Source organism: Esox lucius, chromosome 22, assembly GCF_011004845.1.
Source record: "Esox lucius isolate fEsoLuc1 chromosome 22, fEsoLuc1.pri, whole genome shotgun sequence".
Classification (NCBI taxonomy): domain Eukaryota; kingdom Metazoa; phylum Chordata; class Actinopteri; order Esociformes; family Esocidae; genus Esox; species Esox lucius.
In genome coordinates, this window is record NC_047590.1 from 15,910,864 (window position 1) to 15,925,311 (window position 14,448).

At 38.6% G+C, this 14,448-nt stretch overlaps 1 protein-coding gene across 1 annotated transcript; it reads left to right on the forward strand.

Moving 5' to 3' along the window:
- Positions 1 to 166: 166 nt before the first annotated feature.
- cd247 (CD247 molecule) lies at positions 167 to 14,406 on the forward strand. The gene is made up of 7 exons (XM_010886067.4): positions 167 to 657; positions 10,067 to 10,167; positions 10,339 to 10,395; positions 12,248 to 12,319; positions 12,426 to 12,455; positions 12,540 to 12,629; positions 12,871 to 14,406. Exons 1-7 carry the CDS (start codon positions 600 to 602, stop codon positions 12,940 to 12,942), a joined length of 480 nt encoding a protein of 159 aa, XP_010884369.1. The 5' UTR covers positions 167 to 599; the 3' UTR covers positions 12,943 to 14,406.
- The last annotated feature ends 42 nt before the right edge of the window (positions 14,407 to 14,448 follow it).

A 14,448-nucleotide genomic window follows, 5' to 3' on the forward strand; every position in this document is an offset into this window, starting at 1 on the left:
ATATGCTGACATTTTTGTAAACTTAATAATGGATGATTTGTATTAATAAACTTTGATTTGTATAGGTACAGTCGTTTTCCTGATTCTTATGAAAAGTAATATCTTATTCCGATTATACTAAGTTTACCCAATGGAGGATGTAAGGAAGTGTCCTTGGGGTGGGCTAGAAAGTAGACAAGTCAGATTTCAACTGTACAACCATCAGCTCTTTAGTTAACTACTGAGAATATTTTCCTCTAAATATGGAGAAGCCATGTTTTAAGATTTGAGGATAAGGGCAGGCCGTCAGGGTGAGAGATTATCTGCGCGTGTGTGTTTGTGGCGTCACCAGGTGGAGAAACACTAAGCCACTTCCTGTTCTCAAACAAGTCGCTGCCAGCAAGTCGAAGCATCACTCAGCTTTGAGCAGCCGCTGTAGGAGGCCGACATAGCACTGTGCACCCCAGCGGAAGAGACCGGTGAAGGAGCGGTCGCCCACCAAAAAATAAACCGGCTTTGGAGGGCTAGCAGCATCTCCTGAGGCTAAGGAAGGCAGAGGAGCAGACTGTGGCACGGCTTCTTCGAGAACGGCCTCGACCACACTCATCCAGGTTGGACCGATGGACCCTCAGAGAGTGACAGGCCTGCTGGTCCTGTGTTCTGCAATACCCTGGGCAGGTGAGACCCCTCAAAAACCCAGTCTCTTCTGGGCTCATCCCTGAATTCTTACCCCTTTTAACTTGGTCCTAGTGCCCCGAAGCCTTGAGTAACCTGATATCGTCAGCAAAGGTCTCATATGGGTTTGTAGTATTTAGGTGAAAGTGCTGTGCACTGATTTAAATGCCATTATAAAGATAAAGGGCGATACAGGGACACATTAGGACAGAACAGTACCATTCATGATGCTAATATGACGCTCTGATTTCTGGCTGGGTGGAAACCCAACTCGCTTGTGATGCTGTCCTCCATTTCTCAACGAAAGGCAGCCATCTTTGAAGAAGCAGGAAAAAGACAAATGGGTGAAACCAAAACAGAGGTTTGCAACTCTGCTGTTTAGAGTAAAGGCCTGTGTAAGAGAAACAGCTTTGTGTTTTATGCATTTTGAGTTGTATGTATGCACCACATTTAGTCCTTTCCATGTCATTCTAGATTCTCTTCATTGTGTCTTGCTGACTGCTGTATGAATGATTTCAAGTTGCTTTGGCTTAGAGCTAGTTATAGGGACGCGTGTGTGCTCTTTACTATACACCCCTAAACTATAATCAAAGGATTTCAATGGGGAAAATGCAATATTCTGTAACAAAGTTAAACACCCTTTTACAATACAGCATGGAAATAAACGATCGCATTCTACAAAGTTACTCACAGTGGAAACATTTACCCCTATTCCAGTTAAGTTCCAGAAACACGTTGATGTTTTTATTTTTATGTTGCACTGGTTCACTGTATGGCGACTGGGATCTGCTCTGCGTCACAACATGCTTGTTGCTGTTTTGAGTTACAGTACTATATTGTTATATTCTAGCACAATATATATTGTGTTACTCTTCAATAATCTGATTTAAAAAGGTGTCAATTGTTTTGCCAATAATGTTTTCATTGTTAAATACATGAGACTTAACATCATACCCTTTTTCTGTAGTTTAACCAAAAAGCGTAATATCATAGCTCAGGCAGGAAAACATTAGAAGGGAGGAGAGATACTACAAGATTTTGTTGAAAAATATTTCCTTTCAAGGTCAAAGAGGAGGGGGGGAGGGGGGGAGGGGGGAGGGATAATAATAAGAAGCGTTTTGAAACATTACTTATCCAGTTTAGTTTTTTGGGTGATTAGTCTACTATTACAAGTTTTTTTAATTTAATGTTTTGTGATATACTAATTCAAACGTTCAGTTTATTGTGAAGTAGTGTCGGCCTGTGTGTGAGAACGAGTTTGGGAATAGTGGACTTCAACTGCAACTTGCAATATCTCGGTGGTAGTTGAATTAAATTCCAATCTAGGTGTTTTCAGTAGTTCATTACTTTTTAACCCACTAGTGGTATTGTTTACCTACTGTAAATAAGCACAACCTTTGTGGTAACAAAAACAAATATGTTTTTGTTGCTGAAAAGGCAGACCGTTATTTTTCGGTATCAGACCAGACTACTTATTAGAAACCAAATGTTTGTGTTAATTAGGTTAAATGACACATTCTATTTTATATGAACCCGAAGTGGTAGTTCTTCCATTTAATTTTTCACAGCGTAGTTTGGATGTAGTGAACTAGTTTTTCAAACTAACTTTGATTACCATCTTTTTTATCATAGTGGTTTAAATGTAGCTTAATGTCTTTTGGTGTCAAGTAGTTGGTTGATAAACTTTCTTCAAAGCATCTCCATCAACACTTACATAAGGCCCCACCATCAACCATCAATTGGTGACTGTTAAAGAGAAATCTTTCATTTAAATAAGAAATAATACACAAAATTAAAAAAATTAAGTATGCATTTTAACAAGGATATGTTTTGTTGGACTACTATACAACTCCCTGTGTTTGCTGACGAAAGAAAGTGTCAGTGTTGTCAATCTTTCTATTTTGCTTCAAAACAATGGTTCTCAGGCTGGGGTCTGATCCCGTTGCCAAAACGATGTAAATACTTGTTAATAGTGTTTGAAAAAACAGTATACGTAACATGTACCAAACACCACCAAATAATTATTTGATCTTGCTGCAGACTCTGTATGGTACCATATCAAATACGTATAATATTTTTTATTTTGATGTTTTAATGTAATATGGTTTATTGACCCCGAGATAATGGTGTCTGCTTTACTTCACCCATCAAGTTCCATGGAATACTTGTATTCCTTCCAACATAATTTTTAAACAAATTCATTGTAATTTAAGCTTTTAAACTAAATCATTATCCATCTGCCAGGCAGCAAAATGTGTAGAATTGCAGCAAATTAGCTTTAAATCAGCAACAACAAAAACCTACACCCCTTGACAAAATGTGTACAATTGCAGGATATTTGCTTGTAAACTACTAAACTTTCTCTCATTTGCTAAGGGTTGGGCATTTAAAATGTTGCTTTCCAGAGCCCAAGAGTTGTTTTGTTCATTCAAGCATCATAAAGTGTAAAAAATCCCTTTTTATGTGTATATATTTTTTTTTTTTTTTACCTCAATCAAGGTCATTCCTGACTGATGGGGTCCCAGATGAATTTGCTATAACAAAAGTTTTCCCCGACGCCCCAAAAATGTTGAAAACTGCTGCATTAAGGAAACCATCAATGGAAATCAGCCTCAAAGTTTAATTGTGTGTGTGTGTGTGTGTGTGTCAGAACCAGAGCGCAAGTGAAAGACTACAGTCATTTTCTCCTCTTGACTGTGTCATTTTGGGGAATCCTTGTTTGTGTGGCTATAATGGAACACATGGCTTTTGAGGACTGAACTAAACCAGAACCTGTTTGGGGTTCTCACTCAGTCACGTCACCCGGACATTGAACCATGCCAGAGGCTTTCTGTTTCCAGTCTCTACTGTAAAAACTTTAGTTACTTTGTGTGAGAAGGTGATGAACTAGTTACTTTAACAGAAACTAAAAAACAACATTTTACTAAAGAAAATGTAAAACTAAATTAAGCCCAATTCTAAAAGCGGGGAAGCAATTATTATTTCCTTGAAGTGAGGAATGAATGGGTTTAAGATGCTGATTATTTCAGGCTATTAATGTTTTGTAGTCCCTGATTTGCTGCTGTCTGATAATCTGATAAACACTAATGAAATCAAAACACCTAAATGTCACAGTTGTGTTATACGCGTAAACATTTTAAGATTGCTGTCATGGTGTAATTTCTAAATGCCCTAAAGGGCATATAAAATACATGATTGTGCAATTTTAACAGTTCATCTCACGTTAAAAGCAGCATGGAAATATCTTCACTTTTTCAAAACATGGTTGTCCGTGGGCGAACCATCACTGACAATGCCTCAAAGTTGCTGAGTGTCACTTAATTAAAGATTTAAACACATGTACTCCCACTTGTTTCTCTCTTTCCTACAACCCTCTGTCGAGAAGTGGTAGATGTTGACGTCACCTCCTTGCAGAATCATCTACGAGACAAATATTTCAGTCGGTTTCCTTTTACAGATAGTGTATATACAGTTAATGTACATACTTTATTCCAACTCTGTCACTGACAGAATGTAGTGCTAAAGTTGGCTATGAAAGATCAACAGACCACTGTAACCTTTAACCTTTATATTCTAATTGTCTCAGGCCGGCGGCTGAGGCTACACCAGTAGAACATTCACTGACATTCACTATATTATACATATAACCAAACGTGGTCAGCCTGGAACCAAAACGGGTTATTCCTGGAAGAATGCCCTCCAGTGGGCACAGTCAATGATCCTGAATAGAACCGTTTTTAGATTTTTTTTGAGTGTAGGATAGATTGTTTTCCTCAAGTAATCCCCTCGCTGCAAGAGTCAGTGTTGTATTCACACACTAGCACAAAGTAGACAAACTCCCCTCCAAAAGTATTTTTTCAAACAATGTTTCTTCTACGCCCCCATACTGTCTACAATATATGTGATGTAACTGGACTCGTGTAAGAACTGGACCGCAACACAGAGCGTGGCACTCACATGTTTTCAATGCACGGAAACTTCTTTTTAAAAATAGTTATTAGGAAACCACCTGCATCAGATCAGGTCTGATATCCCCCAACTCCACCCCATCAATCTCCCCTACTTTGCTTCTTGCTGTCAGCTCTTCACTCAGGACTTCCTGTGTTAGATAATATAAACTAAAACTGATCTCCACATCTTGCCTTCTGTGAATTGGACGTGACCATAATCCACATGCTTAATAATGCTAAGGGGAAAGTCCATTACATTTCTGTTCCTGTCAGCATGCCTAGAACTGGATGTGACCTGAGTGTAGATATAATTATAATTTAATTATAACTATAATTGACTGTAATTTACAAGACACATAATCAGCGCTTGTCTTTGCTCGCCCTTGTTCATGCAAATGCATTGCAGAACAATGTGCAGTGATCCTTTGTCTTCAACGTCAAATTGTGATCCATTGTAACTTTCCCTGAAAAATACGTAGTCTGGATGTCAGCATATGTTGCTCCAAAACCTGTGTGTATTGTTCAGCATTAATAGTGCCTTTACAGATGTGCCAGTCACCCATGCCATGTGCACTAAGACACCCCCAGACCATGACGAATGCTGGCTTTTGTCCTGATAAGAAGCTGGATGGTCCCTCTCCTCTTTTGTCCAGAGAACATGGTGTCCATGATTCCCAAAAATAATTTCACATTTTGATTTGTTAGACCACAGGACAGGTTTCCACTTTGCCTCAGTTCATCTTAAAAGAGCTCGGGCCCAGAGAAGGTGGAGGCAGTTCTGGATCTTGTTCATGTATGGTTTCTTCTTTGCATGGTAGAGTTTTAACTTGCATTTGTGGATGAAGCGATGTACTGTTTTCACAGACGTTGGTTTTTGGGAAGTGTTCCTGAGCCCATCCAGTGATTTCCACAACAGAATCGTGACAGTTTTTAATGCAGGGCCCAAAGATCGCAGCCATCCAATATTGGTTTTCAGTCTTTTCCTTTGCATACAGAGATTTCTCTGGATTTTCGGAATCTTTTAATTATATTATGTACCGTAGATGAGACACACATTTTTTGCAATTTTACGTAGAGATTTTAAATTGTTGCACTAATTGCCCACGCAGTCTTTCAAAGAGGGGGGAACCCCTCCCCATCCTCACTTCTGACTGACCCATCCTCTCTGGAATGATCTTTTAATACCCAATCATGTTACTGACGTGTTGCCAATTGTCTTAATTAGTTGTGTGATATTCCACCAGGATTAGTTTTTTAGCATTACACTTTTCCTGTCTTTTGTGGCCTCTGTCCCAAATTCTTTGAAACGTGTTACTGGCAACAAATTCAAAGTTAGCGCATTTTCAAGAAACAACAAAATGCTTCTGTTTCATCGATATATGTTGTCTTTGCACGGTTTTCTATTGAATATAGGGTTTAAATGATTTGCATATCAATGCATTTATTTACATTTGACACTTTTTTGGAAACAGGGTTGTAGATGGTTTGAAGTGGAAACAAAGTCTTCCTGCCCAGTGTGTTTGGGCCTTTCTCCCAGGGCTGCTGACAAGGTTTCAACCACAATAGTGTTTACCTGTGGTGAAAAGAGAAGGACTTGTTTGATGTGACCACAGCCACGACCATTGCACTCATTTAGTCACCATACAAAGTGTCCACCCACTATGACCAAGTGTGACTTCAGTGACATTTCACTTTCTTATGTTATAAAATATTTTTTTATCAAGACATCAGATTTGTCATGTAGTACATTTTCTAGAGGGGTTATCTGTGTCATCATTAACATCATATTCAAAATGTTTAGAGCATTGTGAATTTTCTGGTTGTAGTCTGCCATGATCTTTCTTTGGGATGCAGAAAGTAAAATGTATGAGGAATTAAATTTAAAAAAGGCTTTGAAAATAAGCTATTTTTATATACCCGAGGCACCCTTTTTTGGATAAATATTCTAGCAAGAAAGGAAATGTGAGATTAAAATGAAAAGCCTATGCTAACTGATGAATAAAACAACATCTCAAATGTCTCAAAATTGTCAATCTTTTTATTGAATTATGTCCTATAGATTTCAGAAGACCGATGACTCATTCATCAGTAAAGAGTTACTTAGCACTAATATTAATTTCCATTGGGAAAATAACCTTAGTCACCCATAGTTGTGACATGTTTATTCAAAGTAAAATGTTTCACTCACCAACTTTTTTTCTGGCCTCTGTTGATTTAGTCACCCTAATGACTACAACAGTAAGAACTCCAATAGCATTTGATTAGATTAGGATCGAAGCATGAGTTTGGACCTATTTTTCAAATAGTATCTACACAAAGAACATGCCATTTTACCCATTGCTCAATGGGAAAAAATTACATATAATGGATTGGAGAGCATACACAGTGGAAAATAACTGTGGTAAGGTTAGAAGCAAAACGTTTATAGTTACAGTATGCTGTGTTATCTGATAAAAAAAAACATCAACTTCATTTAATCGACTTAGGTTTTTGAGAGTTGGTTTTGCAATATGTAATGGGCTTACAAACCCAATTCAAATGTTTTTAACTTAGTCAGTTATGCTGACAATGTCCATATTGGTTAAGTAATCTGTTAGCCATTGGTAGAAAAATAACTTAATCGCCTCAATTGGCCATGTACATTTACACACCTAACCACGTTACTAATAAGGGATTTGGGGCCACTAATGATGAACAGCATACACTACCATGCCAAAGTCTTAGACCACCTGAGAACATTATCTTTAGTCTCATTTTTCCCTGTCAAAGTGATCCCACACAGCTTCAACTATGTTGAAACTGGGGCTCTGAGGTGGCCAATCTAATACAGCAGACTTTGTCTCCAAGTAGGTTAAAAAATGATGTCGTTTTGAAATGTATTTGCCAGTCAGTCAAAGATGGACATTTCTTTTAAGACCTCTTTGGTAAAGTGTGTATTTTGGTGCCAGATGACGTCCAGCTGCTGAACAACACTTCACTGGATTTTGTACTGTGCCTCGTGGAAGTGACTTTAAGTAAGACTTGTCTGATTCAGAAAGGTCTTTCCCTGCGTTTTATGTCTTAAATTTGCCACGTTTCCTAATATTTGTTTGACATTTGTTCTTGCCGTTTCACAAGATATCAATTACCTCTTGGATAACACCAGAAACTCTCTCTTTGTGTAGTCATTTGTAGCTTACTGTTTATTTGTACATTCCAATGTTATGCAGTTTTGCAAGCAACACTACCGTTCAAAGGTTTGGAGTCACTTAGTAATTTTCTTGTTTTTTAAAAGAAAAGCAAATCCTTTAAAATAACATACAATTGATCATAAATACAGTGTAGACATTGTTAATTTTGCAAAAGACTATTGTAGCTGGTTAAATGGAACATCTACGTATGCGTACAGAGGCCCATTGTCAGCAACTATCACTGTGTTCCAATGGCACGTTATGTTTGCTAATCTAGGTTTATCATTTTAAAAGGCTAATTGATCATTAGAAACCATTTTGCCATTATGTTAGTACAGCTGAAACTGTTAAAGACGCCATAAAACTGGCCTTCTTTAGACTAGTTCAGTTTCTTCAGCATCAGCGTTTGTCTCTCAAACCTCTCAACTGGTAGCTTCATTAAACAGTACCCACAAAACACCAGTCTCATCGTCAACAGTGAAGAGGCGACTCCGGATTGCTTGCCTTCTAGGCAGAGTAGCAAAGAAAAAGCCACATCTCAGAATGGCCAATCAAAAGAAAAAATCAAGATAGGCAAAAGAACACAGAGACTGGACAGAGGAAGAACTCTGCCTGGAAGGGCAGCATCTCGGAGTAGTACACATTGTACGAACTCGTCAGTTTCTTGGCAATTTCTTGCACGGAATAGCTTTCATTTCTCAGCACAACAATAGCCTGATGAGTTTCAGAAGAATGATCTTTGTTTCTGGACATTTTGAGCCTGTAATCAAACCCACAAACACTCATGCTGAAGTTACTGAACTAGTCTAAAGGCCGGTTTTATTGCTGCTTCAAGCAGCACAACAGTTTTCAGCAGTGCTAACATAATCGCAAAAGGGTTTTCTAATGATCAATAAGCCTTTTCAAATGATAAACTCGGATTAGCAAACACAACATTCCATTGGAACTCAGGAGTGATGTTTGCTGATAATGGGCTTCGGTATGCCTATGTAGATATTCCATTGAAAAGCTACTGGCCAGTTTCCAACTACAATAGTCATTTACAACATTAACAACATTTATTTCTGATCAATTCTATGTTATTTTATTGGCAAAAATAATTGCCTTCTTTTAGAAAACAAGGAAATCTCTAAGCGACCCCCAAATGTTTGAACGGTACTGTAAATAAACAGCTTCAAACAATTTTCCCAGACTGCTTAAGACATTTGCGTAGTATTGTATGAAGACAGGAACACAGGGAACATGAAACAGTTTACTAAACAGTGTGATTCAGTGTCTCAGCCACCAGTGTTCCATCCACATTATCAGGCTCTGCCTAGATACATCTCAGAAAATTACATATAATGACAGCCCTCTGACTCAGAGATGTGAGATAAATAACCGCAGATGTCCTCCTGTTTGCAGCAGATAAAGGCCTCACACCCCTAATATTGTGTATGTGTGTGTGTGTGAAATTGGATATGCGATTTAAGCTAAAAGTGCGAAATGGTGCTCATGGTACCATGCATTTAAACCATGCATACTTCTGGACAGTTTATACGTGGCCTGTTTTGGTGGTAAGGAGTATCACTGCCCAGCACCGCAAATGCTAAGACTACATCACTGTGTGTTTGTTGGTAAGAGAGCAATGTGGTTGTTAAGAATCCCTGGTCCATTGGGCTGATCTCCGTCCCTAGGAGGTTGCTGATTGGGCTCCGATTTGTCAGTCCTGATACAAAGTCAGTTTGTGATGTATAACACAAGAAACAGAAACCGGGGCACTCCTCTCACACTGTCTTTGTCTTTCACACACACACACACACACACACACACACACACACACACACACACACACACACACACACACACCTGGAGCACTCACAAGCCGTTATACCACCTCACACTCAAAATGTGCTGCAGCTGAGGAAACCACTGAGCTAGATACTGCTCCATTCACCCTGACCACAATAAGCCAGAGACTCACAGCAACCACACTGAGCCTGGCTGTCATATGACTGTCTGAGACAACGACAAGTGAACACGACAGCAGAAGTCAAGTTGTTTCTCTACATCAAATGAGAGTGAAACAGAGAAAATGTGTGTGTGTGTGTCTCTGTACTGGTTGAGAGGGCGTCCAGTGTGCAAAACCACACCGATGCACTTCTTTTTACCGACACGTTTCTTAACCTGAGTTTAAATTAATCTACAATGTGCCATAAGCCTGTCGTCCCTGTTCAGCAACTGGCTACAGACATGGAAAATAGACACAATGATTGTTTGCGTGTTCTCATGATTTTTGACCTCTCCCCGCAGAGGCGATGACCCCACTGTATGACCCCAAGCTCTGCTACATCCTGGATGGCTTCCTCCTGTTCTATGCACTCTTTGTCACTGGCCTGTTGCTCAGGGAGAAAGTGAGTCCACTTTTACGCACCACACTAAATATTCCTTAGTAGGTCTATTTCAATTGATTAGATAGATCGGTTTTATTCGAAGCAGTTCCCCCTTTCTCATTCTTTCTTTGAATAATGCTTGAATGTTAGTTTTTATTTTTATTTTAATCTCGCGCTCTCTTTTCATTGTAGTTCTTCAAGACCAAGGTACAGGGCATGGTAGAGGAGAAAAATGAAGGACTATACACTGTAAGTATCCATTGTTACAATGCCAAACCACATTTCATTATCCTGATCATTCAGCAGTACAAAATGCAAACACATAGTGTTTTCAATGTTTGAAAGGGCTTCTAAAGTTAATCTATTCTACCTCAAAAAATCGGACTTGATTGCCCACACAAACAGTGTATCAACCCCTACAAAAACATCCTTTTATTATAACCAGGGTTGGGTAGGTTACTTTTTTAAATTAGATTTGTTAGTTACAAGTCCATTTGTAATCAATAACATAACTTTTTGATTACTCAAACTCAGTAATTACTTTTAGATTAGAAGACAAATAGGAATAGCCTTTAATCAATTGAACACCGTTTGCAGGATCAATCAAAGTTGGAGTTTAGATAGCTGGTCAAAAACAGAATTTGAATTTTATTTTATGTTTATGTACAGTGCCTTGGGAAAGGGTTTCTAAACCATTGCTTTCTACTTAACAATATGACTGGGCTACATCTCTACATTACACGCTAAAGGTCTGTCAGATATTCAGTCATTCCAATTAATCCAATAACCCTTGATCTTCCAGAATCTGACTTTTTATCGGAACATAACCCAAAATCCAAGGATGTGTTAGCCTATTCTGTTATTTTTGTTTTATTGACAAATAAACCTTGAAACTTTATTCATGTTTTCTATTGCTTCAATACATATTTTAAAAATAAACGTACATTTCTTGAAAATTGACATTATTGTAAATAAAAAGCATGATAGGCTATTCGTAGCTTTTCGCGCGTACAATAAATCTGCAATGATGTTTTGCTCCACAACCAACAACATTTTCAAAACCAGAGGTGTAAAAAGTACAAAGTAAAAGTACTCAACTGGGTTCGGCAGTGTTCACCACTTTTGGGAAGTATCTAATTAAGATCTAAATAACCAGGTAAAGGGAGTTCAAAACTAACTTGTGATCAATTAAATAAAAAGGAAGAGTGTAAATTATCAATTAAGGACACTGATGAGTTATGAACTCTGTTTACATGGTCATTTAACCCTTCTTTAGGAACTTCCCAAAACTGGTGAACACAGCCGAGTACTTCTACTTTGTACTTTTTACACCCCTGTTCAAAACGATGCAGAAACCCCAGGCACGCGAATGCCCGTTTGCAATCGTGAACACAAGCACTCAAATAAGTATTACCTGCGCAAACGTAACCTGCGATTATTAAAGAAATAAACTGTGATTATACACCTGCACTCTTATCTTAAATTCAATGTCGTCAGCAGCCAATGATAACCAATGAACGCCATTTTCTGAGATGCAAAGCAAGCAGAATCACATGGCCTACAAAAGGTGTTGAGGTGGCTGCATGAAATGCAAATCATCATCCTTTGGCAGAGTGCTTTACCGCCACACCTTTTCTTCTCAAATATTGTGATGAATTCCATATAATATTTCATCTTGAAGGCAGCGCAATGTTACAGCTATCTAGCAAATAGTTGCGTAATCTACACAATTCCTATCTGAAAAATATATAACACCAGGTAGGCCTATGCCTATCATTGCATACCTTTGCGCACATGATCACACACAAATGAGGTGCACAATTGTTATTTGGATTTTTAAAACAGGAAATAAAAAAATCAAACAGCAGCGTGTTTATAATTATGTTGTGCACCTATTATTTTTCAGTTGAAGAAAATTTTTTTTTTCTTTACATTCCACCCCCCATTACAATAATGTAACTGAGTTTAGTTATTTTTGTAATCCATTACATGTAAGGATTACTTGTAATCCGATACTCCCCAACTCTGATTCTAACCCATCTAACTGACATTTCATGTTTTTGGCCGTAATGTTTAGGGTTGATGTTTTCGTGTTTTATAGGATCTAAATATCCGGGACCGGGACGGTTATGGAGAAATAAAAAGATTGGACCCGGAGCGCGGGCAACGTGTGGTAAGAGCAAGTTCAGTGTTTGCGTGCGTGTGTGTGTGAATTGGATGGTAATTATAGTTATCGAACATCCAAGACCTGATTGCATGTGCGGTGTTGTTCTCCGCAGAATCGCAGGAATACTGACGACACGTACACGGTAAGAGCTTAACACCACATCATATTTAACGGTAGCTCAGACCTTACCCGTCAGGATAGTAACTCTGCCGTTCTCCATCCCCAGCCCCTCCAGAGAGCCACAGATGACACCTACAAGGAGATCACCGTGACCGAACAGAAACGCCGCAGACACAAGAACGACCAGGTGTATCAGGTGAGCGATAATGCCTCCGCTCAGCCAACCCATCACAACGTACAAACATAACCCCGCTCGTGTTCCTCCTTTCTCCCCGTTTGACCGGAAAGTAGAAGGAGACGGGTTGAGAGGGATGCGTGTAGTAAGAGATTTAGAATAAACACTTTTTTTTGATTTATTGCGTTGTGAATGAGGGAATTGGTTTATTGAGGGATGAATCCTGGTTGACCCTGACATCCCCTCTCCACACTTCTCTTAGGGTTTGAGTTCCGCTACCAAGGATACGTACGACTCTCTGCAGATGCAACCCCTGCCCCCCCCTCCTCGCTAACCAGGGTGAACTGGCAGTAACTCTCCCCTCCCCCTTTTTACCTGCAGTGAGTTCACTGTAACAGCATTGTTCTATTGTAACACTGCTGTTACGCATATTAACCTGTCCCTATCGGACGCTTACTTATTCATCCACCAATGTCTGGGTCGTTCCACGAATTGAGTAGACTTTGTGTCCCTGTTTTAGATTGTATTTAACAAAATTAAACAGTTAAAAGTAGGAGAAAATAAAATTGATTAAGAAAAAACTGAATATTCAGTGTTGTGCCCTTTAATATAGGTGGCATGGAAAAAAGTCAAAAAAGTGTGTTATTTTTACAAAGGATTATTATTTATTAATTGGGATTATAAATTAAGTCATATTCCAGGTGCTGTGTAGTTTAGTGGGTAAAGCGTGGCAACAAGGGAGGCCATTTTGAAGATGTATGCATTCACTACTGTAAGTCGCTCTGGATGGACGGGTATGCTACATTACTCAAATGTCAAATGTCTTAGGTAAACCCTAAATTTTAATATGGTGAAATTATTCTTTTACAAAGACAGACAGAAATTGAACATCAAACCATAGCGTAGAAGGATGTGAACTCGTTCTATTTGTTGGCCATTTTATGACATATTCTGGTGGAAAAATGAGCTCATCAAGGATAACATGTACACAGTCGCCCATAGATATAGTCTTGAAATAGTTTATTAATAAAGAACGTCTAAAGCTCTCTCCGTCACAAGGGGATTTTATTCTTTATTAAAGATGAAAACCTCAACTCTCTTTCGGCCAACTCTGTGAGCTTAATGGCACTTATTAAGGTTGTTTTGGTAACTCCATGTGGCAAGCATTTTTGTCTCAGGGCCATGTCAGAATTTTCTATTGAAATTTCAGGCAACACATTTGTTTTGTCATTTGTTAATCAGGAATTATTTGCGGGCCAGAAAAGGGCAGTAATTAAAACCTGTATACAGTATGTCCATTGTAATGTCTAAATAATTCCAGATTTAACTGTACAGGAGTGGGTTGGTGAGTTATTTTTTACTCAATGTATAGTTTTGATTGTTTTCACCAAGTTACACTATCCAGAAAATTATTCCAGGCTAATCTACTTATCTAGAAATGTCCCTTGTGTAAAAAGTATTTGGATTTGTGTTTACACCTATTATATTATACACATTTGTAATCTTTAAGGATTTTAAGTTGTGTAAACTGGACACTTTCATGCCAGCAAACTTTGTAACTTTGTTCATATTGTTGCTGATTATTTCTGTCTTAGTCTCCACTAATCACCAACACCCCAAGTCTGTAGCCTTGGACCTTGAATCCAGTTCTACCCTCCTGACTGGTGGTTCCTCATTGGCTACTGTGTCTGTAGTGTAATTCAGTTACTCTAAATATGACCGTTTTTGTTTTGCATGTAATGTACAGTATTGTGTTCCTCTTCTTCCCCTTCTTTACAATAAAGCCATTTCATTAGGAGGATTGGTGGTTGTGATTACATTTCATTTGTCCCTTATCCCA

Excerpts from the sequence above, each read along its gene's own strand:
- cd247 (XM_010886067.4), top strand. The coding sequence starts at position 600 with ATGGACCCTCAGAGAGTGACAGGCCTGCTGGTCCTGTGTTCTGCAATA. Across the intron at positions 10,168-10,338 it reads GCCTGTTGCTCAGGGAGAAA|TTCTTCAAGACCAAGGTACA; the intron begins GTGAGTCCACTT and ends TTTTCATTGTAG. Across the intron at positions 10,396-12,247 it reads AAAATGAAGGACTATACACT|GATCTAAATATCCGGGACCG; the intron begins GTAAGTATCCAT and ends CGTGTTTTATAG.